The sequence below is a fragment of the Pelodiscus sinensis genome, unplaced genomic scaffold (genome assembly GCF_049634645.1).
Source record: "Pelodiscus sinensis isolate JC-2024 unplaced genomic scaffold, ASM4963464v1 ctg97, whole genome shotgun sequence".
Taxonomy (NCBI): Eukaryota; Metazoa; Chordata; order Testudines; family Trionychidae; genus Pelodiscus; species Pelodiscus sinensis.
Genome location: NW_027465982.1, coordinates 161593 through 186756, shown reverse-complemented (window position 1 = coordinate 186756; position 25164 = coordinate 161593). Strand labels below are relative to the sequence as shown.

The following is a 25164-nucleotide window of genomic DNA, read 5'->3' as shown; positions in this document are numbered from 1 at the left end:
TAACCCTGGCCTGCTCTCGGTGCCCACGGCTCCCTGCCCGTTCCCATGGTTCCCTGCCGGGCTGGAGCAGCGGGGACCACAGGGGCTACCCCTGCCCCACTGGCTGTGTGGGGTGCGGGGGGGCTCCTGCCTGCCCCCTGCTGGCCCATTCCAAGTCCTGGCCCCACGCCCGTGGGGGACCCCAGGGAGTCTCCCAGTTCAGGGCTCCTGCCCCCCAGCGCCTGGGGGGTGATGCTGCGCCGCGGCCGCCGTCCTAACCGTGCCCCTGCCCGCAGCGCAATGAGGCTTCCTCGCACCCGCGCCCCTCGCACTTCGGCGACACCTTCCACGCCGTGCTGCTCACCTTCCTGGCCCTGGCCTGCGTGGCCGGCGTGGCCATCGCCGCCGCCATCGCCGCCTGCCTGCGCCAGCACGCCAAGCAGCGCGAGAAGGACCGGCTGGCGGCCCTGGGGCCCGAGGGCGCAGGGGACAGCACCTTTGAGTACCAGGTGGGGCCTGGGGCAGCGCCGGGGGGCAGTGGGGCCTGGCTTGGAGGGCAGCGCCGGGGGGCAGTGGGGCCTGGCTCGGAGGGCAGCGCCGGGGGGCAGTGGGGCCTGGCTCGGAGGGCAGCGCCGGGGGGCAGTGGGGCCTGGCTCGGAGGGCAGCGCCGGGGGGCAGTGGGGCCTGGCTCGGAGGGCAGCGCCGGGGGGCAGTGGGGCCTGGCTTGGAGGGCAGCGCCGGGGGACATTCACCACCCCAGGTTGGGGAGGGGCCGCCCAGTGCGTGTCACTGTTTGGCTGGTGCCTGGTCTGGGAGTGGCTATGGGTCGCTGCTTGCCCCACGGAGAGCAAAGGGCAGGGCGTGGGGCTGGGGGCCGCAGCCGGGGCAGGAACGTGCTCTTGTTGCCCTGAGCTGGGGCGTTGTTCAGCTGTCCTGGGTGGCCGGCATGGGCCAGCCCATGTGCTTTTCCAGGGCTGTCCCAGCCCTGTCACCCGCGTCCAGCCAAGGCCCCAAGCTCCAGCGCCGGCCCATGAGTCCCCGTCCCGGGCCTGGCTGCTCCAGTGCTGCAGGGCTGGGCTGGGCAGGGGGCCGCGGGCTCCGTGCAGCGGGGCGCCGGTGGCAGCCCACGTCTCCCTCCCCAGGAACTGTGCCGGCAGCACATGGCCGCCAAGTCGCTCTTCGGCCGCTCAGAAAACGCCCCGGCCGCGGCGGAGACCTCCCGGGTCAGCAGCGTCTCGTCCCAGTTCAGCGACGCCCCCCAGGCCAGCCCCAGCTCCCACAGCAGCACGCCGTCCTGGTGCGAGGAGCCCGTGCAGTCCAACATGGACATCTCCACCGGCCACATGATCCTGGTGAGCTGCACCGGAGGGTGAGGAGTGGGGGGGCTGCCCCCTGCGGGAGGGGTAAGTGTGTGTGTACTGCCCCCTGCGGGAGGGGTAAGTGTGTGCGCGCTGCCCCCTGCTGGAGGGGTAAGTGTGTGCGTACTGCCCCCTGCGGGAGGGGTAAGTGTGTGCGTACTGCCCCCTGCTGGAGGGGTAAGTGTGTGCGCGCTGCCCCCTGCGGGAGGGGTAAGTGTGTGTGTACTGCCCCCTGCTGGAGGGGTAAGTGTGTGCGTACTGCCCCCTGCGGGAGGGGTAAGTGTGTGTGTACTGCCCCCTGCTGGAGGGGTAAGTGTGTGTGTACTGCCCCCTGCGGGAGGGGTAAGTGTGTGTGTACTGCCCCCTGCTGGAGGGGTAAGTGTGTGCGCGCTGCCCCCTGCGGGAGGGGTAAGTGTGTGCGTACTGCCCCCTGCGGGAGGGGTAAGTGTGTGCGCTGCCCCCTGCTGGAGGGGTAAGTGTGTGCGTACTGCCCCCTGCTGGAGGGGTAAGTGTGCGCGCTGCCCCCTGCGGGAGGGGTAAGTGTGTGCGCTGCCCCCTGCTGGAGGGGTAAGTGTGTGCGTACTGCCCCCTGCTGGAGGGGTAAGTGTGTGCGCTGCCCCCTGCGGGAGGGGTAAGTGTGTGTGTACTGCCCCCTGCGGGAGGGGTAAGTGTGTGCGCTGCCCCCTGCAGGAGGGGTAAGTGTGTGCGTGCTGCCCCCTGCTGGAGGGGTAAGTGTGCGCGCTGCCCCCTGCGGGAGGGGTAAGTGTGTGCGCTGCCCCCTGCAGGAGGGGTAAGTGTGTGCGCTGCCCCCTGCAGGAGGGGTAAGTGTGCGCGCTGCCCCCTGCGGGAGGGGTAAGTGTGTGCGCTGCCCCCTGCAGGAGGGGTAAGTGTGCGCGCTGCCCCCTGCGGGAGGGGTAAGTGTGCGCGCTGCCCCCTGCGGGAGGGGTAAGTGTGTGCGCTGCCCCCTGCTGGAGGGGTAAGTGTGCGCGCTGCCCCCTGCGGGAGGGGTAAGTGTGTGCGTGCTGCCCCCTGCGGGAGGGGTAAGTGTGTGCGCTGCCCCCTGCGGGAGGGGTAAGTGTGTGCGCTGCCCCCTGCGGGAGGGGTAAGTGTGTGCGCTGCCCCCTGCGGGAGGGGTAAGTGTGTGCGCTGCCCCCTGCGGGAGGGGTAAGTGTGTGCGCTGCCCCCTGCGGGAGGGGTAAGTGTGTGCGCTGCCCCGTGCGGGAGGGGTAAGTGTGTGCGTGCTGCCCCCTGCGGGAGGGGTAAGTGTGCGCGCTGCCCCCTGCTGGAGGGGTAAGTGTGCGCGCTGCCCCCTGCTTGCCACGGCCACCAGACAGCTAAGGTGGCCCCGTGCCCCTGCAGGGACGCGCCCTGCCAGCGTGCGCAGGGACTCAGCACAGGCAGCAGCCCTGGCTCAGCCCAGAGGCCCAGGCCTAGTGCAGGCTCGGGGGGACGGGGCTGCCTGGCCCCCTTTGGGGGACCCCTCTGCAGCTGGGCCGGGCGGGCGGCTCTGCGGGCGCTGACCCCGCTGTCCCTCAGGCGTACATGGAGGACCATCTGCGGAACCGCGACCGGCTGGCCAAGGAGTGGCAGGCCCTGTGCGCCTACCAGGCGGAGCCCGGCCTCTGCACCGCCGCCCGCAGCGAGGCCAACCTGAAGAAGAACCGCAACCCCGACTACGTGCCCTGTGAGTGCCTGCCCCTCGCGAGCCCCCCCCCCGGGCGGGCGGGGCCCGAGGCTCCGTGGGGGTCTGGCCAGAGCCAAGGGGCCTGCAGGCAGGCGCTGGGGCTGCCACCGGCACGGTGCGGCGGGGAGAACCGGGGCTGCCCACGGGCACATACAGGCCCAGCAGATCTCGGGGGGCGTGGTGCTGCTGGGCTCCTTCCCGCTCCCACCCTGCCCACTCACAGCCCCCTTGCGCCCATTTCCCAGACGACCACGCGCGGATCAAACTGAAGGCCGAGAGCAGCCCGTCCCGCAGCGACTTCATCAACGCCAGCCCTATCGTGAGTGAGAACCAGCCGGCCCGGCCCGGCCCGGCCGCCCCTCGCAGCCGCTCCCGGCCCGCCCGCCCCTCGCGCCCGCTCCCGCCCCGCCCGCCCCTCGCGCCCACTCCCGCCCCTCGCGCCCACTCCCGCCCCGCCCGCCCCTCGCACCCGCTCCCGGCCCGCCCGCCCCTCGCGCCCGCTCCCGCCCCGCCCGCCCCTCGCACCCCCGCCCGCCCCTCGCGCCCGCTCCCCCCCGCCCCTCGCGCCCCGCTCCCGCCCTGCCCGCCCCTCGCGCCCGCTCCCGCCCCGCCCGCCCCTCGCGCCCGCTCCCGCCCCGCCCGCCCCTGGCGCCCCCGCCCGCCCCTCGCGCCCCTCGCGCCCCCGCCCGCCCCTCGCGCCCGCTCCCCCCCGCCCCTCGCGCCCCGCTCCCGCCCCGCCCGCCCCTCGCGCCCGCTCCCGCCCCGCCCGCCCCTGGCGCCCCCGCCCGCCCCTCGCGCCCGCTCCCGCCCGCCCCTCGCGCCCCGCTCCCGCCCCGCCCGCCCCTCGCGCCCGCTCCCAGCCCGCCCGCCCCTCACACCCACTCCCGGCCCGGCCGCCCCTCGCGCCTGGCTCCCGGCCCGGCCGCCCCTCGCGCCCCGCTCCCGGCCCACCCGCCCCTCGCGCCCGCTCCCGCCCCGCCCGCCCCTCGCGCCCGCTCCCGGCCCGCCCCGCCCGCCCCTCGCGCCCGCTCCCGGCCCGCCCGCCCCTCGCGCCCGCTCCCGCCCCCGCCCCGCCCGCCCCTCGCGCCCCCGCCCGCCCCTCGCGCCCGCTCCCGCCCCGCCCGCCCCTCGCGCCCGCTCCCGGCCCGCCCCGCCCGCCCCTCGCGCCCGCTCCCGGCCCGCCCGCCCCTCGCGCCCCGCTCCCGCCCCGCCCGCCCCTCGCGCCCGCTCCCGGCCCGCCCGCCCCTCGCGCCCACTCCCGCCCCGCCCGCCCCTCGCGCCCGCTCCCGGCCCGCCCCGCCCGCCCCTCGCGCCCGCTCCCGGCCCGCCCGCCCCTCGCGCCCGCTCCCGCCCCGCCCGCCCCTCGCGCCCGCTCCCGCCCCGCCCGCCCCTCGCGCCCACTCCCGCCCCGCCCGCCCCTCGCGCCCGCTCCCGGCCCGCCCCGCCCGCCCCTCGCGCCCGCTCCCGCCCCGCCCGCCCCTCGCGCCCGCTCCCGCCCCGCCCGCCCCTCGCGCCCGCTCCCGCCCCGCCCGCCCCTCGCGCCCGCTCCCGGCCCGCCCCGCCCGCCCCTCGCGCCCGCTCCCGGCCCGCCCGCCCCTCGCGCCCCGCTCCCGCCCCGCCCGCCCCTCGCGCCCGCTCCCGGCCCGCCCGCCCCTCGCGCCCACTCCCGCCCCGCCCGCCCCTCGCGCCCGCTCCCGGCCCGCCCCGCCCGCCCCTCGCGCCCGCTCCCGCCCCGCCCGCCCCTCGCGCCCCCGCCCGCTCCCGCCCGCCCCTCGCGCCCCGCTCCCGCCCCGCCCGCCCCTCGCGCCCACTCCCGCCCCGCCCGCCCCTCGCGCCCCCGCCTGCTCCCGCCCGCCCCTCGCGCCCCGCTCCCGGCCCGCCCGCCCCTCGCGCCCGCTCCCGCCCCGCCCGCCCCTCGCGCCCACTCCCGCCCCGCCCGCCCCTCGCGCCCGCTCCCGGCCCGCCCGCCCCTCGCGCCCGCTCCCGGCCCGCCCCTCGCGCCCCCGCCCGCCCCTCGCGCCCGCTCCCGCCCGCCCCTCGCACCCGCTCCCGGCCCGCCCGCCCCTCGCGCCCGCTCCCGCCCCGCCCGCCCCTCGCGCCCGCTCCCGCCCCGCCCGCCCCTCGCGCCCCTCGCGCCCGCTCCCGGCCCGCCCGCCCCTCGCGCCCGCTCCCGGCCCGCCCGCCCCTCGCGCCCGCTCCCGCCCCGCCCGCCCCTCGCGCCCCCGCCCGCCCCTCGCGCCCGCTCCCGCCCCGCCCGCCCCTCGCGCCCCCGCCCGCCCCTCGCGCCCGCTCCCGCCCGCCCCTCGCGCCCCGCTCCCGCCCCGCCCGCCCCTCGCGCCCGCTCCCAGCCCGCCCGCCCCTCGCACCCACTCCCGGCCCGGCCGCCCCTCGCGCCTCGCTCCCGGCCCGGCCGCCCCTCGCGCCCCGCTCCCGGCCCGGCCGCCCCTCGCGCCCTTCCCCCTTGTCACATTGAACCAGCAACACCCAGCACTGAGCCCCACTGTATGTAACCCCCCTGAGCCCCCAAAACTCCCCCCTTGTCACACTGAACCAGCAACACCCGGCACTGAGCCCCCCTGTATGTAACCCCCCTGAGCCCCCAAAACTCCCCCCTTGTCACACTGAACCAGCAACACCCGGCACTGAGCCCCCCTGTATGTAACCCTCCTGAGCCCCCAAAACTCCCCCCTTGTCACACTGAACCAGCAACACCCGGCACTGAGCCCCCCCGTATGTAACCCCCCTGAACCCCCAAAACTCCCCCCTTGTCACACTGAACCAGCAACACCCGGCACTGAGCCCCCCCGTATGTAACCCCCCTGAGCCCCCAAAACTCCCCCCTTGTCACACTGAACCAGCAACACCCGGCACTGAGCCCCCCTGTATGTAACCCCCCTGAGCCCCAAAACTCCCCCCTTGTCACACTGAACCAGTAACACCCGGCACTGAGCCCCCCTGTATGTAACCCCCCTGAGCCCCAAAACTCCCCCCTTGTCACACTGAACCAGTAACACCCGGCACTGAGCCCCCCTGTATGTAACCCCCCCTGAGCCCCCAAAACTCCCCCCTTGTCACATTGAACCAGTAACACCCGGCACTGAGCCCCCCTGTATGTAACCCCCCTGAGCGCCCAAAACTCCCCCCTTGTCACATTGAACCAGTAACACCCGGCACTGAGCCCCCCCTGTATGTAACCCCCCTGAGCCCCCAAAACTCCCCCCTTGTCACACTGAACCAGCAACACCCGGCACTGAGCCCCCCTGTATGTAACCCCCCTGAGCCCCCAAAACTCCCCCCTTGTCACACTGAACCAGTAACACCCGGCACTGAGCCCCCCTGTATGTAACCCCCCTGAACCCCCAAAACTCCCCCTTGTCACATTGAACCAGCAACACCCGGCACTGAGACCCCCTGTATGTAACCCCCCTGAGCCCCCAAAACTCCCCCCTTGTCACATTGAACCAGCAACACCTGGCACTGAGCCCCCCTGTATGTAACCCCCCTGAACCCCCAAAACTCCCCCCTTGTCACACTGAACCAGCAACACCCGGCACTGAGCCCCCCTGTATGTAACCCCCCTGAGCCCCCAAAACTCCCCCCTTGTCACATTGAACCAGTAACACCCGGCACTGAGCCCCCCTGTGTGTAACCCTCCTGAGCCCCCAAAACTCCCCCCTTGTCACATTGAACCAGCAACACCCGGCACTGAGCCCCCCCTGTATGTAACCCCCTGAACCCCCAAAACTCCCCCCTTGTCACACTGAACCAGCAACACCCGGCACTGAGCCCCCCTGTATGTAACCCCCCTGAGCCCCCAAAACTCCCCCCTTGTCACAGTGAACCAGCAACACCCGGCACTGAGCCCCCCTGTATGTAACCCCCCTGAGCCCCCAAAACTCCCCCCTTGTCACATTGAACCAGTAACACCCGGCACTGAGCCCCCCTGTATGTAACCCCCCTGAGCCCCCAAAACTCCCCCCTTGTCACACTGAACCAGCAACACCCGGCACTGAGCCCCCCCGTATGTAACCCCCCTGAGCCCCCAAAACTTCCCCCTTGTCACATCGAACCAGCAACACCCGGCACTGAGCCCCCCTGTATGTAACCCCCCTGAACCCCCAAAACTCCCCCCTTGTCACACTGAACCAGTAACACCCGGCACTGAGCCCCCCCGTATGTAACCCCCCTGAGCCCCCAAAACTCCCCCCTTGTCACACTGAACCAGTAACACCCGGCACTGAGCCCCCCCGTATGTAACCCCCCTGAGCCCCCAAAACTCCCCCCTTGTCACACTGAACCAGTAACACCCGGCACTGAGCCCCCCTGTATGTAACCCCCCTGAGCCCCCAAAACTCCCCCCTTGTCACACTGAACCAGTAACACCCGGCACTGAGCCCCCCTGTATGTAACCCCCCTGAACCTCCAAAACTCCCCCCTTGTCACACTGAACCAGCAACACCCGGCACTGAGCCCCCCTGTATGTAACCCCCCTGAGCCCCCAAAACTCCCCCCTTGTCACATTGAACCAGCAACACCCGGCACTGAGCCCCCCTGTATGTAACCCCCCTGAGCCTCCAAAACTCCCCCCTTGTCACACTGAACCAGCAACACCCGGCACTGAGCCCCCCCGTATGTAACCCCCCTGAGCCCCCAAAACTCCCCCCTTGTCACACTGAACCAGCAACACCCGGCACTGAGCCCCCCTGTATGTAACCCCCCTTTGAACCCCAAAACTCCCCCCTTGTCACACTGAACCAGCAACACCCGGCACTGAGCCCCCCTGTATGTAACCCCCCTGAGCCTCCAAAACTCCCCCCTTGTCACACTGAACCAGCAACACCCGGCACTGAGCCCCCCCGTATGTAACCCCCCTGAGCCCCCAAAACTCCCCCCTTGTCACACTGAACCAGCAACACCCGGCAATGAGCCCCCCTGTATGTAACCCCCCTTTGAACCCCAAAACTCCCCCCTTGTCACACTGAACCAGCAACACCCGGCACTGAGCCCCCCTGTATGTAACCCCCCTGAACCCCCAAAACTCCCCCCTTGTCACATTGAACCAGCAACACCCGGCACTGAGCCCCCCTGTATGTAACCCCCCTGAGCCCCCAAAACTCCCCCCTTGTCACATTGAACCAGTAACACCCGGCACTGAGCCCCCCTGTATGTAACCCCCCTGAACCCCCAAAACTCCCCCCTTGTCACATTGAACCAGTAACACCCAGCACTGAGCCCCCCTGTATATAACCCCCCTGAACCCCCAAAACTCCCCCCTTGTCACACTGAACCAGCAACACCCGGCACTGAGCCCCCCCGTATGTAACCCCCCTGAACCCCCAAAACTCCCCCCTTGTCACATTGAACCAGCAACACCCGGCACTGAGCCCCCCTGTATGTAACCCCCCTGAGCCCCCAAAACTCCCCCCTTGTCACATTGAACCAGTAACACCCGGCACTGAGCCCCCCTGTATGTAACCCCCCCTGAACCCCCAAAACTCCCCCCTTGTCACACTGAACCAGCAACACCCGGCACTGAGCCCCCCCGTATGTAACCCCCCTGAGCCCCCAAAACTCCCCCCTTGTCACATTGAACCAGCAACACCCGGCACTGACCCCCCCTGTATGTAACCCCCCTGAGCCCCCAAAACTCCCCCCTTGTCACATTGAACCAGTAACACCCGGCACTGAGCCCCCCTGTATGTAACCCCCCTGAACCCCCAAAACTCCCACCTTGTCACACTGAACCAGTAACACCCGGCACTGAGCCCCCCTGTATGTAACCCCCCTGAACCCCCAAAACTCCCCCCTTGTCACATTGAACCAGTAACACCCGGCACTGAGCCCCCCTGTATGTAACCCCCCTGAGCCCCGAAAACTCCCCCCTTGTCACACTGAACCAGCAACACCTGGCACTGAGCCCCCCCGTATGTAACCCCCCTGAGCCCCCAAAACTCCCCCCTTGTCACATTGAACCAGCAACACCCGGCACTGAGCCCCCCTGTATGTAACCCTCCTGAGCCCCCAAAACTCCCCCCTTGTCACACTGAACCAGCAACACCCGGCACTGAGCCCCCCCGTATGTAACCCCCCTGAACCCCCAAAACTCCCCCCTTGTCACATTGAACCAGCAACACCCGGCACTGAGCCCCCCCGTATGTAACCCCCCTGAACCCCCAAAACTCCCCCCTTGTCACACTGAACCAGCAACACCCGGCACTGAGCCCCCCTGTATGTAACCCCCCTGAGCCCCCAAAACTCCCCCCTTGTCACATTGAACCAGCAACACCCGGCACTGAGCCCCCCTGTATGTAACCCCCCTGAGCCCCCAAAACTCCCCCCTTGTCACATTGAACCAGCAACACCCGGCACTGAGCCCCCCTGTATGTAACCCCCCTGAGCCCCCAAAACTCCCCCCTTGTCACATTGAACCAGCAACACCCGGCACTGAGCCCCCCTGTATGTAACCCCCCTGAGCCCCCAAAACTCCCCCCTTGTCACACTGAACCAGCAACACCCGGCACTGAGCCCCCCTGTATGTAACCCCCCTGAGCCCCCAAAACTCCCCCCTTGTCACACTGAACCAGCAACACCCGGCACTGAGCCCCCCTGTATGTATCCTCCCTGAGCCCCAAAACTCCCCCCTTGTCACACTGAACCAGCAACACCCGGCACTGAGCCCCCCCTGTATGTAACCCCCCTGAGCCCCCAAAACTCCCCCCTTGTCACACTGAACCAGTAACACCCGGCACTGAGCCCCCACTGTATGTAACCCCCCTGAACCCCCAAAACTCCCCCCTTGTCACATTGAACCAGCAACACCCGGCACTGAGCCCCCCTGTATGTAACCCCCCTGAGCCCCCAAAACTCCCCCCTTGTCACATTGAACCAGCAACACCCGGCACTGAGCCCCCCTGTATGTAACCCCCCTGAACCTCCAAAACTCCCCCCTTGTCACATTGAACCAGTAACACCCGGCACTGAGCCCCCCGTATGTAACCCCCCTGAGCCCCCAAAACTCCCCCCTTGTCACACTGAACCAGCAACACCCGGCACTGAGCCCCCCTGTATGTAACCCCCCTGAACCCCCAAAACTCCCCCCTTGTCACACTGAACCAGCAACACCCGGCACAGAGCCCCCCCTGTATGTAACCCCCCTGAGCCCCCAAAACTCCCCCCTTGTCACATTGAACCAGCAACACCCGGCACTGAGCCCCCCTGTATGTAACCCTGCTGAGCCCCCAAAACTCCCCCCTTGTCACATTGAACCAGCAACACCCGGCACTGAGCCCCCCTGTATGTAACCCCCCTGAGCCCCCAAAACTCCCCCCTTGTCACACTGAACCAGCAACACCCGGCACTGAGCCCCCCCTGTATGTAACCCCCCTGAGCCCCAAAAACTCCCCCCTTGTCACATTGAACCAGCAACACCCGGCACTGAGCCCCTCCGTATGTAACCCCCCCTGAGCCCCCAAAACTCCCCCTTGTCACATTGAACCAGCAACACCCAGCACTGAGCCCCCCTGTATGTAACCCTCCTGAGGCCCCAAAACTCCCCCTTGTCACATTGAACCAGCAACCCCCGGCACTGAGCCCCCCTGTATGTAACCCTCCTGAGGCCCCAAAACTCCCCCTTGTCACATTGAACCAGCAACACCCGGCACTGAGCCCCCCTGTATGTAACCCCCCTGAGCCCCCAAAACTCCCCCCTTGTCACACTGAACCAGCAACACCCGGCACTGAGCCCCCCTGTATGTAACCCCCCTGAACCCCCAAAACTCCCCCCTTGTCACATTGAACCAGCAACACCCGGCACTGAGCCCCCCTGTATGTAACCCCCCTGAGCCTCCAAAACTCCCCCCTTGTCACATTGAACCAGCAACACCCGGCACTGAGCCCCCCTGTATGTAACCCCCCTGAACCCCCAAAACTCCCCCTTGTCACATTGAACCAGCAACACCCAGCACTGAGCCCCCCTGTATGTAACCCTCCTGAGCCCCCAAAACTCCCCCCTTGTCACATTGAACCAGCAACACCCGGCACTGAGCCCCCCGTATGTAACCCCCCTGAGCCCCCAAAACTCCCCCTTGTCACATTGAACCAGCAACACCCGGCACTGAGCCGCCCCGTATGTAACCCCCCTGAGCCCCAAAACTCCCCCCTTGTCACACTGAACCAGTAACACCCGGCACTGAGCCCCCCCGTATGTAACCCCCCTGAGCCCCAAAACTCCCCCCTTGTCACATTGAACCAGCAACACCCGGCACTGAGCCCCCCGTATGTAACCCCCCTGAGCCCCCAAAACTCCCCCCTTGTCACATTGAACCAGCAACACCCGGCACTGAGCCCCCCCGTATGTAACCCCCCTGAGCCCCCAAAACTCCCCCTTGTCACATTGAACCAGCAACACCCGGCACTGAGCCCCCCCGTATGTAACCCCCCTGAGCCCCCAAAACTCCCCCCTTGTCACACTGAACCAGCAACACCCGGCACTGAGCCCCCCTGTATGTAACCCCCCTGAGCCCCCAAAACTCCCCCCTTGTCACATTGAACCATTAACACCCGGCACTGAGCCCCCCTGTATGTAACCCCCCTGAGCCCCCAAAACTCCCCCCTTGTCACACTGAACCAGCAACACCCGGCACTGAGCCCCCCTGTATGTAACCCCCCTGAGCCCCCAAAACTCCCCCCTTGTCACACTGAACCAGCAACACCCGGCACTGAGCCCCCCTGTATGTAACCCCCCTGAGCCCCCAAAACTCCCCCCTTGTCACACTGAACCAGCAACACCCGGCACTGAGCCCCCCTGTATGTAACCCCCCTGAGCCCCCAAAACTCCCCCCTTGTCACATTGAACCAGTAACACCCGGCACTGAGCCCCCCTGTATGTAACCCCCTGAGCCCCCAAAACTCCCCCCTTGTCACACTGAACCAGCAACACCCGGCACTGAGCCCCCCTGTATGTAACCCCCCTGAGCCCCCAAAACTCCCCCCTTGTCACACTGAACCAGCAACACCCGGCACTGAGCCCCCCTGTATGTAACCCCCCTGAGCCCCCAAAACTCCCCCCTTGTCACATTGAACCAGTAACACCCGGCACTGAGCCCCCCTGTATGTAACCCCCTGAGCCCCCAAAACTCCCCCCTTGTCACACTGAACCAGCAACACCCGGCACTGAGCCCCCCTGTATGTAACCCCCTGAGCCCCCAAAACTCCCCCCTTGTCACACTGAACCAGCAACACCCGGCACTGAGCCCTCCTGTATGTAACCGCCCTGAGCCCCCAAAACTCCCCCCTTGTGACATTGAACCAGCAACACCCGGCACTGAGCCCCCCTGTATGTAACCCCCCTGAGCCCCCAAAACTCCCCCCTTGTCACACTGAACCAGCAACACCCGGCACTGAGCCCCCCCGTATGTAACCCCCCTGAGCCCCCAAAACTCCCCCCTTGTCACATTGAACCAGCAACACCTGGCAGTGAGCCCCCCTGTATGTAACCCCCCTGAGCCCCCAAAACTCCCCCCTTGTCACACTGAACCAGCAACACCTGGCACTGAGCCCCCCTGTATGTAACCCCCCTGAGCCCCCAAAACTCCCCCCTTGTCACATTGAACCAGCAACACCTGGCACTGAGCCCCCCTGTATGTAACCCCCCTGAGCCCCCAAAACTCCCCCCTTGTCACATTGAACCAGCAACACCCGGCACTGAGCCCCCCTGTATGTAACCCCCCCCTGAGCCTCCAAAACTCCCCCCTTGTCACATTGAACCAGCAACACCCGGCACTGAGCCCCCCTGTATGTAACCCCCCCTGAGCCTCCAAAACTCCCCCCTTGTCACATTGAACCAGCAACACCCGGCACTGAGCCCCCCGTATGTAACCCCCCTGAGCCCCTAAAACTCCCCCCTTGTCACATTGAACCAGCAACACCTGGCACTGAGCCCCCCTGTATGTAACCCCCCTGAGCCCCCAAAACTCCCCCCTTGTCACATTGAACCAGCAACACCCGGCACTGAGCCCCCCTGTATGTAACCCCCCCCTGAGCCTCCAAAACTCCCCCCTTGTCACATTGAACCAGCAACACCCGGCACTGAGCCCCCCTGTATGTAACCCCCCTGAACCCCCAAAACTCCCCCCTTGTCACATTGAACCAGTAACACCCGGCACTGAGCCCCCCTGTATGTAACCCCCCTGAACCCCCAAAACTCCCCCCTTGTCACACTGAACCAGTAACACCCGGCACTGAGTCCCCCCGTATGTAACCCCCCTGAACCCCCAAAACTCCCCCCTTGTCACATTGAACCAGTAACACCCGGCACTGAGCCCCCCTGTATGTAACCCCCCTGAGCCCCCAAAACTCCCCCCTTGTCACACTGAACCAGTAACACCCGGCACTGAGCCCCCCTGTATGTAACCCTCCTGAGCCTCCAAAACTCCCCCCTTGTCACACTGAACCAGCAACACCCGGCACTGAGCCCCCCTGTATGTAGCCCCCCCGAACCCCGAAAACTCCCCACTGCCTCACACCCATCACCTCCCTGCCATCCACCTCCAGGGGCATGAGACATTCACTCTGCAGGGGCCTCCCTGCCCCCACCCGGTACAGGGAGGGACCCGCCTCTGCAGTGTCAGGTCTCTGGGGGAGCTGAGCTGAGCAGCTAGCTGAGAGTGACCTGCCAGCCCCTGCCCTGGGGCGCCTGTTCCCCTTCCAGCCTGTGACGGCGCGTTGGGGTCCCCGACTCCTGCACCCCGGAGTGGCACCAACAGACCCCGCCAGCCAGTAGAACAGGGGAGTTTATTGCCTCTCCAGGGTACAGCCCAGCACAGATGGAATCTGGTTCCAGGGCCTAGGGTGCCTCAGCCCCCTTGAGATGGGGGAGCCTGGGGCCCTAAAGCCCAGCCCCTTGCTCAGGCTGCTTCCCCCAGGATACCAGCCAGAAACTCAAACTCTCCTCCAGCCCTGCCCCCAGCCAGGTGCTGGTCTCCCCCCCTCCCTTTGTCTCTCCCTGTCGGACAGGTTGGGAGCCCCTTGCCTAGTGACTCGTCCCTGCCCTGCTGGGCCGGGCTGCAAACAGCCGCCAGTGGGGTCACCTAGTGCCCAAGCCCAGCAACCAGCAGGGCCCCCCCAGCACACTGGGTTACAGAGCAGACAGCCCCCCCCCCCCCCCCGCACGCCGTCACAGCGCCACCCAGTTAGCCCTGGAAAGCCTCGGCTTGTGGGGGCCGTCCTGGTGCCTGGGGCATTCAGCCCGTGTGTGGCCTCTGCCGCAGCCACCTGTCCTTGGGCCCCGGTGTCCAGCCACCGGCCCTGCTCCTGGCTCCCAGCCGGCCCACCCTGCTCCCCACCTGCTCCCTACGCCCCAGCCCTCGCACCCCAATCTCCAGCCACCTGCCCTGCTCCTGGCTCCCAGCCGGCCCACCCTGCTCCCCACCTGCTCCCTACGCCCCAGCCCTCGCACCCCAATCTCCAGCCACCTGCCCTGCTCCTGGCTCCCAGCCGGCCCACCCTGCTCCCCACCTGCTCCCTACGCCCCAGCCCTCGCACCCCAATCTCCAGCCACCTGCCCTGCTCCTAGCTCCCAGCCGGCCCACCCTGCTCCCCACCTGCTCCCTACACCCCAGCCCTCGCGCCCCAATCTCCAGCCACCTGCCCTGCTCCTGGCTCCCAGCCGGCCCACCCTGCTCCCCACCTGCTCCCTACGCCCCAGCCCTCGCACCCCAATCTCCAGCCACCTGCCCTGCTCCTGGCTCCCAGCCGGCCCACCCTGCTCCCCACCTGCTCCCTACGCCCCAGCCCTCGCACCCCAATCTCCAGCCACCTGCCCTGCTCCTGGCTCCCAGCCGGCCCACCCTGCTCCCCACCTGCTCCCTACGCCCCAGCCCTCGCACCCCAATCTCCAGCCACCTGCCCTGCTCCTAGCTCCCAGCCGGCCCACCCTGCTCCCCACCTGCTCCCTACACCCCAGCCCTCGCGCCCCAATCTCCAGCCACCTGCCCTGCTCCTGGCTCCCAGCCGGCCCACCCTGCTCCCCACCTGCTCCCTACGCCCCAGCCCTCGCACGCCAATCTCCAGCCACCTGCCCCGCTCCTGGCTCCCAGCCGGCCCACCCTGCTCCCCACCTGCTCCCTACGCCCCAGCCCTCGCGCCCCAATCTCCAGCCACCTGCCCTGCTCCCGGCTCCCAGCCGGCCCACCCTGCTCCCCACCTGCTCCCTACACCCCAGCCCTCGCACCCCAATCTCCAGCCACCTGCCCTGCTCCTGGCTCCCAGCCGGCCCACCCTGCTCCCCACCTGCTCCCTACGCCCCAGCCCTCGCGCCCCAATCTCCAGCCACCTGCCCCGCTCCTGGCTCCCAGCCGGCCCACCCTGCTCCCCACCTGCTCCCTACGCCCCAGCCCTCGCACCCCAATCTCCAGCCACCTGCCCTGCTCCTGGCTCCCAGCCGGCCCACCCTGCTCCCCACCTGCTCCCTACGCCCCAGCCCTCGCGCCCCAATCTCCAGCCACCTGCCCTGCTCCCGGCTCCCAGCCGGCCCACCCTGCTCCCCACCTGCTCCCTACGCCCCAGCCCTCGCGCCCCAATCTCCAGCCACCTGCCCTGCTCCTGGCTCCCAGCCGGCCCACCCTGCTCCCCACCTGCTCCCTACGCCCCAGCCCTCGCGCCCCAATCTCCAGCCACCTGCCCTGCTCCCGGCTCCCAGCCGGCCCACCCTGCTCCCCACCTGCTCCCTACGCCCCAGCCCTCGTGCCCCAATCTCCAGCCACCTGCTCTGCTCCCGGCTCCCGGCCGGCCCACCCTGCTCCCCACCTGCTCCCTACGCCCCAGCCCTCACGCCCCAATCTCCAGCCACCTGCCCTGCTCCCGGCTCCCGGCCGGCCCACCCTGCTCCCCACCTGCTCCCTACGCCCCAGCCCTCGCGCCCCAATCTCCAGCCACCTGCCCTGCTCCTGGCTCCCGGCCGGCCCACCCTGCTCCCCACCTGCTCCGTACGCCCCAGCCCTCGCGCCCCAATCTGCAGCCACCTGCCCTGCTCCTGGCTCCCAGCCGGCCCACCCTGCTCCCCACCTGCTCCCTACGCCCCAGCCCTCGCGCCCCAATCTCCAGCCACCTGCCCTGCTCCTGGCTCCCAGCCGGCCCACCCTGCTCCCCACCTGCTCCCCGCCCCAGCCCTCGCGCCCCAATCTCCAGCCACCTGCCCTGCTCCTGGCTCCCAGCCGGCCCACCCTGCTCCCCACCTGCTCCCTACACCCCAGCCCTCGCGCCCCAATCTCCAGCCACCTGCCCTGCTCCCGGCTCCCAGCCGGCCCACCCTGCTCCCCACCTGCTCCCTACGCCCCAGCCCTCGCGCCCCAATCTCCAGCCACCTGCCCTGCTCCCGGCTCCCAGCCGGCCCACCCTGCTCCCCACCTGCTCCCTACGCCCCAGCCCTCGCGCCCCAATCTCCAGCCACCTGCCCTGCTCCTGGCTCCCAGCCGGCCCACCCTGCTCCCCACCTGCTCCCTACGCCCCAGCCCTCGCGCCCCAATCTCCAGCCACCTGCCCTGCTCCTGGCTCCCAGCCGGCCCACCCTGCTCCCCACCTGCTCCCCGCCCCAGCCCTCGCGCCCCAATCTGCAGCCACCTGCCCTGCTCCTAGCTCCCAGCCGGCCCACCCTGCTCCCCACCTGCTCCCTACGCCCCAGCCCTCGCACCCCAATCTCCAGCCACCTGCCCTGCTCCTAGCTCCCAGCCGGCCCACCCTGCTCCCCACCTGCTCCCTACACCCCAGCCCTCGCACCCCAATCTGCAGCCACCTGCCCTGCTCCTGGCTCCCAGCCGGCCCACCCTGCTCCCCACCTGCTCCCTACGCCCCAGCCCTCGCACCCCAATCTCCAGCCACCTGCCCTGCTCCTAGCTCCCAGCCGGCCCACCCTGCTCCCCACCTGCTCCCTACACCCCAGCCCTCGCACCCCAATCTCCAGCCACCTGCCCTGCTCCTAGCTCCCAGCCGGCCCACCCTGCTCCCCACCTGCTCCCTACACCCCAGCCCTCGCACCCCAATCTCCAGCCACCTGCCCTGCTCCCGGCTCCCAGCCGGCCCACCCTGCTCCCCACCTGCTCCCTACGCCCCAGCCCTCGCGCCCCAATCTGCAGCCACCTGCCCTGCTCCCGGCTCCCAGCCGGCCCACCCTGCTCCCCACCTGCTCCCTACGCCCAGCCCTCGCGCCCCAATCTCCAGCCACCTGCCCTGCTCCTGGCTCCCAGCCGGCCCACCCTGCTCCCCACCTGCTCCCTACGCCCCAGCCCTCGCGCCCCAATCTGCAGCCACCTGCCCTGCTCCCGGCTCCCAGCCGGCCCACCCTGCTCCCCACCTGCTCCCTACACCCCAGCCCTCGCGCCCCAATCTCCAGCCACCTGCCCTGCTCCCGGCTCCCAGCCGGCCCACCCTGCTCCCCACCTGCTCCGTACGCCCCAGCCCTCGCGCCCCAATCTCCAGCCACCTGCCCTGCTCCTGGCTCCCAGCCGGCCCACCCTGCTCCCCACCTGCTCCCTACGCCCCAGCCCTCGCGCCCCAATCTCCAGCCACCTGCCCTGCTCCTGGCTCCCAGCCGGCCCACCCTGCTCCCCACCTGCTCCCTACGCCCCAGCCCTCGCGCCCCAATCTCCAGCCACCTGCCCTGCTCCCGGCTCCCAGCCGGCCCACCCTGCTCCCCACCTGCTCCCTACGCCCCAGCCCTCGCGCCCCAATCTCCAGCCACCTGCCCTGCTCCTGGCTCCCAGCCGGCCCACCCTGCTCCCCACCTGCTCCCTACGCCCCAGCCCTCGCGCCCCAATCTCCAGCCACCTGCCCTGCTCCTGGCTCCCAGCCGGCCCACCCTGCTCCCCACCTGCTCCCTACGCCCCAGCCCTCGCGCCCCAATCTCCAGCCACCTGCCCTGCTCCTGGCTCCCAGCCGGCCCACCCTGCTCCCCACCTGCTCCCTACGCCCCAGCCCTCGCACCCCAATCTCCAGCCACCTGCCCTGCTCCTGGCTCCCAGCCGGCCCACCCTGCTCCCCACCTGCTCCCCGCCCCAGCCCTCGCGCCCCAATCTGCAGCCACCTGCCCTGCTCCTGGCTCCCAGCCGGCCCACCCTGCTCCCCACCTGCTCCCCGCCCCAGCCCTCGCGCCCCAATCTCCAGCCACCTGCCCTGCTCCTGGCTCCCAGCCGGCCCACCCTGCTCCCCACCTGCTCCCTACGCCCCAGCCCTCGCGCCCCAATCTCCAGCCACCTGCCCTGCTCCTGGCTCCCAGCCGGCTCACCCTGCTCCCCACCTGCTCCCTACGCCCCAGCCCTCGCGCCCCAATCTCCAGCCACCTGCCCTGCTCCCGGCTCCCAGCCGGCCCACCCTGCTCCCCACCTGCTCCCTACGCCCCAGCCCTCGCGCCCCAATCTCCAGCCACCTGCCCTGCTCCTGGCTCCCAGCCGGCCCACCCTGCTCCCCACCTGCTCCCTACGCCCCAGCCCTCGCGCCCCAATCTCCAGCCACCTGCCCTGCTCCCGGCTCCCAGCCGGCCCACCCTGCTCCCCACCTGCTCCCTACGCCCCAGCCCTCGCGCCCCAATCTCCAGCCACCTGCCCTGCTCCTGGCTCCCAGCCGGCCCACCCTGCTCCCCACCTGCTCCCTACGCCCCAGCCCTCGCACCCCAATCTGCAGCCACCTGCCCTGCTCCTGGCTCCCAGCCGGCCCACCCTGCTCCCCACCTGCTCCCTACGCCCCAGCCCTCGCGCCCCAATCTCCAGCCACCTGCCCTGCTCCTGGCTCCCAGCCGGCCCACCCTGCTCCCCACCTGCTCCCTACGCCCCAGCCCTCGCGCCCCAATCTCCAGCCACCTGCCCTGCTCCTGGCTCCCAGCCGGCCCACCCTGCTCCCCACCTGCTCCCTACGCCCCAGCCCTCGCACCCCAATCTCCAGCCACCTGCCCTGCTCCTGGCTCCCAGCCGGCCCACCCTGCTCCCCACCTGCTCCCCGCCCCAGCCCTCGCGCCCCAATCTGCAGCCACCTGCCCTGCTCCTGGCTCCCAGCCGGCCCACCCTGCTCCCCACCTGCTCCCCGCCCCAGCCCTCGCGCCCCAATCTCCAGCCACCTGCCCTGCTCCTGGCTCCCAGCCGGCCCACCCTGCTCCCCACCTGCTCCCTACGCCCCAGCCCTCGCACCCCAATCTCCAGCCACCTGCCCTGCTCCTGGCTCCCAGCCGGCCCACCCTGCTCCCCACCTGCTCCCCGCCCCAGCCCTCGCGCCCCAATCTGCAGCCACCTGCCCTGCTCCTGGCTCCCAGCCGGCCCACCCTGCTCCCCACCTGCTCCCCGCCCCAGCCCTCGCGCCCCAATCTCCAGCCACCTGCCCTGCTCCTGGCTCCCAGCCGGCTCACCCTGCTCCCCACCTGCTCCCTACGCCCCAGCCCTCGCGCCCCAATCTCCAGCCACCTGCCCTGCTCCCGGCTCCCAGCCGGCCCACCCTGCTCCCCACCTGCTCCCTACGCCCCAGCCCTCGCGCCCCAATCTCCAGCCACCTGCCCTGCTCCCGGCTCCCAGCCGGCCCACCCTGCTCCCCACCTGCTCCCTACGCCCCAGCCCTCGCGCCCCAATCTCCAGCCACCTGCCCTGCTCCTGGCTCCCAGCCGGCTCACCCTGCTCCCCACCTGCTCCCTACGCCCCAGCCCTCGCGCCCCAATCTCCAGCCACCTGCCCTGCTCCCGGCTCCCAGCCGGCCCACCCTGCTCCCCACCTGCTCCCTACGCCCCAGCCCTCGCGCCCCAATCTCCAGCCACCTGCCCTGCTCCCGGCTCCCAGCCGGCCCACCCTGCTCCCCACCTGCTCCCTACGCCCCAGCCCTCGCGCCCCAATCTCCAGCCACCTGCCCTGCTCCCGGCTCCCAGCCGGCCCACCCTGCTCCCCACCTGCTCCCTACGCCCCAGCCCTCGCGCCCCAATCTCCAGCCACCTGCCCTGCTCCCGGCTCCCAGCCGGCCCACCCTGCTCCCCACCTGCTCCCCGCCCCAGCCCTCGCGCCCCAATCTCCAGCCACCTGCCCTGCTCCTGGCTCCCAGCCGGCCCACCCTGCTCCCCACCTGCTCCCTACGCCCCAGCCCTCGCACCCCAATCTCCAGCCACCTGCCCTGCTCCTGGCTCCCAGCCGGCCCACCCTGCTCCCCACCTGCTCCCTACGCCCCAGCCCTCGCACCCCAATCTCCAGCCACCTGCCCTGCTCCTAGCTCCCAGCCGGCCCACCCTGCTCCCCACCTGCTCCCTACGCCCCAGCCCTCGCGCCCCAATCTCCAGCCACCTGCCCTGCTCCCGGCTCCCAGCCGGCCCACCCTGCTCCCCACCTGCTCCCCGCCCCAGCCCTCGCGCCCCAATCTCCAGCCACCTGCCCTGCTCCTGGCTCCCAGCCGGCCCACCCTGCTCCCCACCTGCTCCCTACGCCCCAGCCCTCGCACCCCAATCTCCAGCCACCTGCCCTGCTCCTGGCTCCCAGCTGGCCCACCCTGCTCCCCACCTGCTCCCTACGCCCCAGCCCTCGCGCCCCAATCTCCAGCCACCTGCCCTGCTCCTGGCTCCCAGCTGGCCCACCCTGCTCCCCACCTGCTCCCTACGCCCCAGCCCTCGCACCCCAATCTGCAGCCACCTGCCCTGCTCCTAGCTCCCAGCCGGCCCACCCTGCTCCCCACCTGCTCCGTACGCCCCAGCCCTCGCGCCCCAATCTCCAGCCACCTGCCCTGCTCCCGGCTCCCAGCCGGCCCACCCTGCTCCCCACCTGCTCCCTACGCCCCAGCCCTCGCACCCCAATCTCCAGCCACCTGCCCTGCTCCTGGCTCCCAGCCGGCCCACCCTGCTCCCCACCTGCTCCCTACGCCCCAGCCCTCGCGCCCCAATCTCCAGCCACCTGCCCTGCTCCCGGCTCCCAGCCGGCCCACCCTGCTCCCCACCTGCTCCCTACGCCCCAGCCCTCGCGCCCCAATCTCCAGCCACCTGCCCTGCTCCCGGCTCCCAGCCGGCCTGCTCCTTGCGCCCCAGGTCGCCTGCCTCGCGCTCCTCAGAGCATGGCCCAGGCGTACTGCTGGGTTCTCGCTCTGTTCGCCCCCCTGCCAGCACAGACACCTGTCTGCCCCCCCCCCCGCATTCCCCCCGCGCTGCCCGGCAGCGTCTGACGCCCTGTCTCCGGCCCAGATTGAGCACGACCCGCGGATGCAAGCCTACATCGCCACGCAGGGGCCCCTGTCCCACACCATCGCCGACTTCTGGCAGGTGAGTGCCGCGGGCGCCGTGACCCCCCAGCTGAGGCTCGCGTGCCCGGAGCGGGGGTCCTGGCTGTGCCACGCTCCCAGGGCTCGGCTCGGGATCCCGCCTGGGCAGCGGAGACGGGCAGAGGAGGACGCAGGTGAGGCTGGCAGGCAGCGCTGGGCAGCCCCTCGCCTGGCCTGAGCCGGCGGCAGCAGCGGGGAGGCCCGTGCCCCTCGGGGTCTCTTGGCCAGGCTGGGTCGGTGCGGGCTGGGCCCAGGCCGGGTGCTGAGCTCTGCCCCCGCGCCGCGCAGATGGTGTGGGAGAACGGCTGCACGGTGATCGTCATGCTGAGCCCGCTGGCCGAGGACAGCGTCAAGCAGTGCGACCGCTACTGGCCCGACGAAGGCTCCTCCCTCTACCACGTCTACGAGGCAAGTGTGGGCGGGGGGCAGCGGGCGAGGCCGGGGGGCAGGGCTGGGCCGTGACTCCCTGGGCCTCCCCGTGCAGGTGAACCTGGTCTCCGAGCACATCTGGTGCGAGGACTTCCTGGTGCGCAGCTTCTACCTGAAGAACGTGCAGTCGCAGGAGACCCGCACCCTGACCCAGTTCCACTTCCTGAGCTGGCCGGCCGAGGGCATCCCCACCACCACCCGGCCCCTCCTGGACTTCCGCCGGTAGGGCCGCCCGGGCGCCGGAGTCGGGGAAAGCGGGGAGCCCTGCGAGCCGGGCGCCGGTTCCAGCCAGGCCGTGGTGCCCACTGGGAGGGGCTGCGGGGCGGGCGGGGGGCCCTGGGGCTCCATGGGGTGCCTGCGTACCCTGCTCCAGGCCGGCGGGCGAGGGGTCCAGCCGCTGGGGCACGGGGCTGGCAGAGACCTGGGCGCGGGGCCCCCGAATCGCGCGCCGGCCACATCCCGTCCCAGCCCCGGCGCTCGCTGTGGGCGGGGCGAGCAGGCTCCTCGCGGGCGCTGACGGTGTCCCCGGCTTCCCGCCGGCCCGGCTGGGTCCCCTGCAGGCTGCCAGCCGGCCCCGGGGGGCTGCGCTCTGAGCCCTCTGCCCGTGAGCCCCCTGCCGCCTCTGGGCTCCTCTGTGGGGCAGCCCCCCGGCGCCCCCTTCTGGCTTGCAGCTGCCAGCGCCATTTTTGTGATTTGCAGCTTGTGGTCTGGGTGCAGTTGCATAGTCACAAAAGTGAGCATTGGCAGCCGCGCCTCCGCACGGACCCGCGCCCGCCTGCAGGCGCTCTGCAGGGGGTCAGGAAACAGGGCCGGCTGTGGGGGGGCACTATGGGGGCAGGGCTGGCTGTGGGGGGGAGGTATGGGGGGCAGGGCTGGCTGTGGGGGGTCAGGAAGCAGGGCTGGCTGTGGGTGGGAGGTATGGGGGCAGGGCTGGCTATGGGGGGGAGGTATGGGGGGCAGGGCTGGTTGTGGGGGGTCAGGAAGCAGGGCTGGCTGTGGGAGGGAGGTATGGGGGCAGGGCTGGCTGTTGGGGGGCACTAAGGGGGCAGGGCTGGCTGTGGGGGGGAGGTATGGGGGGCAGGGCTGGCTGTGGGGGGGAGGCACTAAGGGGGCAGGGCTGGCTGTGGGAGGGAGGTATGGGGGGCCAGAGCTGGCTGTGGGAGGGCACTATGGGGGCAGGGCTGGCTGTGGGGGGTCAGGAAGCAGGGCTGGCTGTGGAGGGCACTAAGGGGGCAGAGCTGGCTGTGGGAGGGAGGTATGGGGGGCAGGGCTGGCTGTGGGGGGCGCTATGGGGAGGTGCTATGGGGCAGGGCTGGCTGTGGGGGGCGCTATGGGGCAGGGCTGGCTGTGGGGGAGCTGTGGGGAGGCGCTATGGGGGCAGGGCTGGCTGTGGGGGACGCTATGGGGCAGGGCTGGCTGTGGGGGAGCTGGCTGCTCTCACCTGCCCCCTTTGTCGTTCCAGGAAGGTGAACAAGTGCTACCGGGGCCGGTCGTGCCCTGTGATCGTGCACTGCAGGTAAGGGGCCCGCCCTGCCTGGGGGGGGTGCCATGCCGGGGGGGCTCCTGCTGCCCCGGGCCACCTCCCAGGCTGGCCTGGGCCCTCCCCAGCCGGGGCGGGTGAGCATGTGCAGGAGGAGGCTGGGGCGCCCCACTGAGCCTGCAGGGGCTCCCCCGACCCCCAGCTGTGAGCCCCTCTCTCTTCCAGCGACGGGGCGGGCAGGACCGGGACCTACATCCTCATCGACATGGTCCTGAACCGGATGGCCAAAGGTGAGTGCCCGCAGCACCCTCCTGGGGTCCCCTCCCCTGCACCCCGCCCCCTGGGGGTCCCCTCCCCTGCACCCCGCCCCACAGGGGTCCCCTGCCCCACGGTGATCCCCTCCCCTGGGCCCAACCTCCTTGGGGTACCCCCACAGGGGTCCCCCCTCCCTCTCTCTGCAGGGGGCCCTCCCCCGAGACCTCATTCCCAGCACTGGAAGCCGCTGGGACCCTGTGAGCATCCCCCCCCCCCCCCCCCCCCCCGCTGACCCTGCCGCTCTCCATAGGGGTGAAGGAGCTGGACATCGCTGCCACGCTGGAGCACGTCCGCGACCAGAGGCCCGGCATGGTGCAGACCAAGGTGCCCCCTCTCCCGGCCCGCCGCACCCCCCACCGTGGGGCAGAATGGGGGAGCCTGCTCCACTGGGCTGGGCCCGGGGGGCAGGGGAGGAAAGGGGGAGGCTGGTGGGCACTGGGAGGGCAGCATGACAGTGGGCGGGCGGAAGGAGGGCGGGGGGGCATGATGTGGGGCCTGGCCTGGGGGGCGCAAAGGCTACAGGAGGCACGAGGGAGCTGGCCCAGGGGCGGGCGAGGGCTGCCAGCAGGCAGGGGGGCTGGCCCGGGGGGGGCACAGCGCAAGGGCCGCAGGGGGTACGGGGGGGGTGAGGGCCGCAGGAGGGCAGAGGGGTTGGCCTGGGGGGGGGCGAGGGCCGCAGGAGGGAAGAGGGGTTGGCCTGGGGGGGGGCGAGGGCCGCAGGAGGGAAGAGGGGTTGGCCTGGGGGGGGGGCGAGGGCCGCAGGGGGCTGGCCGGCGCAGGGCCCACAAGGAGGGGCAGGCGGCCGGCCTGGCTCACGCGGCTCCCCCTCCGGCAGGACCAGTTCGAGTTCGCGCTGACGGCCGTGGCAGAGGAGGTCAACGCCATCCTGAAGGCTCTGCCCCAGTGAGCCCCACGGCGCCCGGCCCGGCCCTGTGCTTCGAGCGCCCCCCCGGGCCCGTCCTTGTGCTTCAGCGCCCGCCGCCGGGCCCGTCTCTGCTGTAACGTGTGTGTGATGCCGGCCGTGTCCCCCGGGCCTCCCTCGCCCCCTGCGCCCCCCCGGGCCAGGGCACAGGCAGAGCCCCCTGCCCCCACAGCAGCCAGGGGCTGGTTTGACCCAGCCTCGGGGGCAGGTTGCAGAGTCTGACCTGCCCCTGCAAGAGGCAGCAGGGCCCGGGCTGGGGGTGGGGGGCAGTTCTGTAGCACCGCCCCTGCCAGCCCCACCCCACCCCCTCCCCCGGCCCCCTCCCCCCAGGCGAGACACGAGCCCGGGGGAGGTGCCCCCCCAGTGTCCCCCCAGCAGAAGAGACATTTCTAGAGAAATATAATTTTGTATCTTGATGTGAATAAAGTTCTTGTGTCGCGTGTGCAGCTGCAGCCCCGCCTGGCCTGGCTTTGTGGGGGGCAGAACCCGGGGGGGGGGGACACCGCCTCGCTGCCCCCGCCGGAGAGGGAAGGGCACAGCCAGGGCGGGCGGGCAGGGCACCCCGCTACGCAGCCCTGCTGCTGGACCAGCCCAACTTCCCCCTACACTGGAACTCGGGCCCCGCCAGCAGGGCTGCAAGGGCCGTCTTCCCCAGCCCCCCGCCCCCCCACACACAGCCAGAGCCCCCCGCCCCCCCACACACAGCCACAGCCCCCCGCCGCCCCCCAGCACAGCC

General features: G+C 70.6%; 1 protein-coding gene across 2 annotated transcripts in view; it reads left to right on the top strand.

The window, feature by feature from the left end:
• The window catches only part of PTPRN (protein tyrosine phosphatase receptor type N), a 59607-nt gene extending 34763 nt beyond the window's left edge, over window positions 1-24844 (top strand). For both annotated transcript variants that reach the window (XM_075917683.1, XM_075917682.1), the window contains exons 13-23: window positions 276-488; window positions 1122-1331; window positions 2874-3021; window positions 3267-3340; window positions 21206-21283; window positions 21571-21690; window positions 21767-21933; window positions 23174-23227; window positions 23417-23481; window positions 23757-23830; window positions 24342-24844. In XM_075917683.1, coding sequence (XP_075773798.1) covers window positions 276-488; window positions 1122-1331; window positions 2874-3021; window positions 3267-3340; window positions 21206-21283; window positions 21571-21690; window positions 21767-21933; window positions 23174-23227; window positions 23417-23481; window positions 23757-23830; window positions 24342-24413 — 1275 coding nt within the window. In that variant the 3' untranslated portion in view covers window positions 24414-24844. The remainder of the gene's footprint in view (window positions 1-275; window positions 489-1121; window positions 1332-2873; window positions 3022-3266; window positions 3341-21205; window positions 21284-21570; window positions 21691-21766; window positions 21934-23173; window positions 23228-23416; window positions 23482-23756; window positions 23831-24341) is intronic.
• The last annotated feature ends 320 nt before the right edge of the window (window positions 24845-25164 follow it).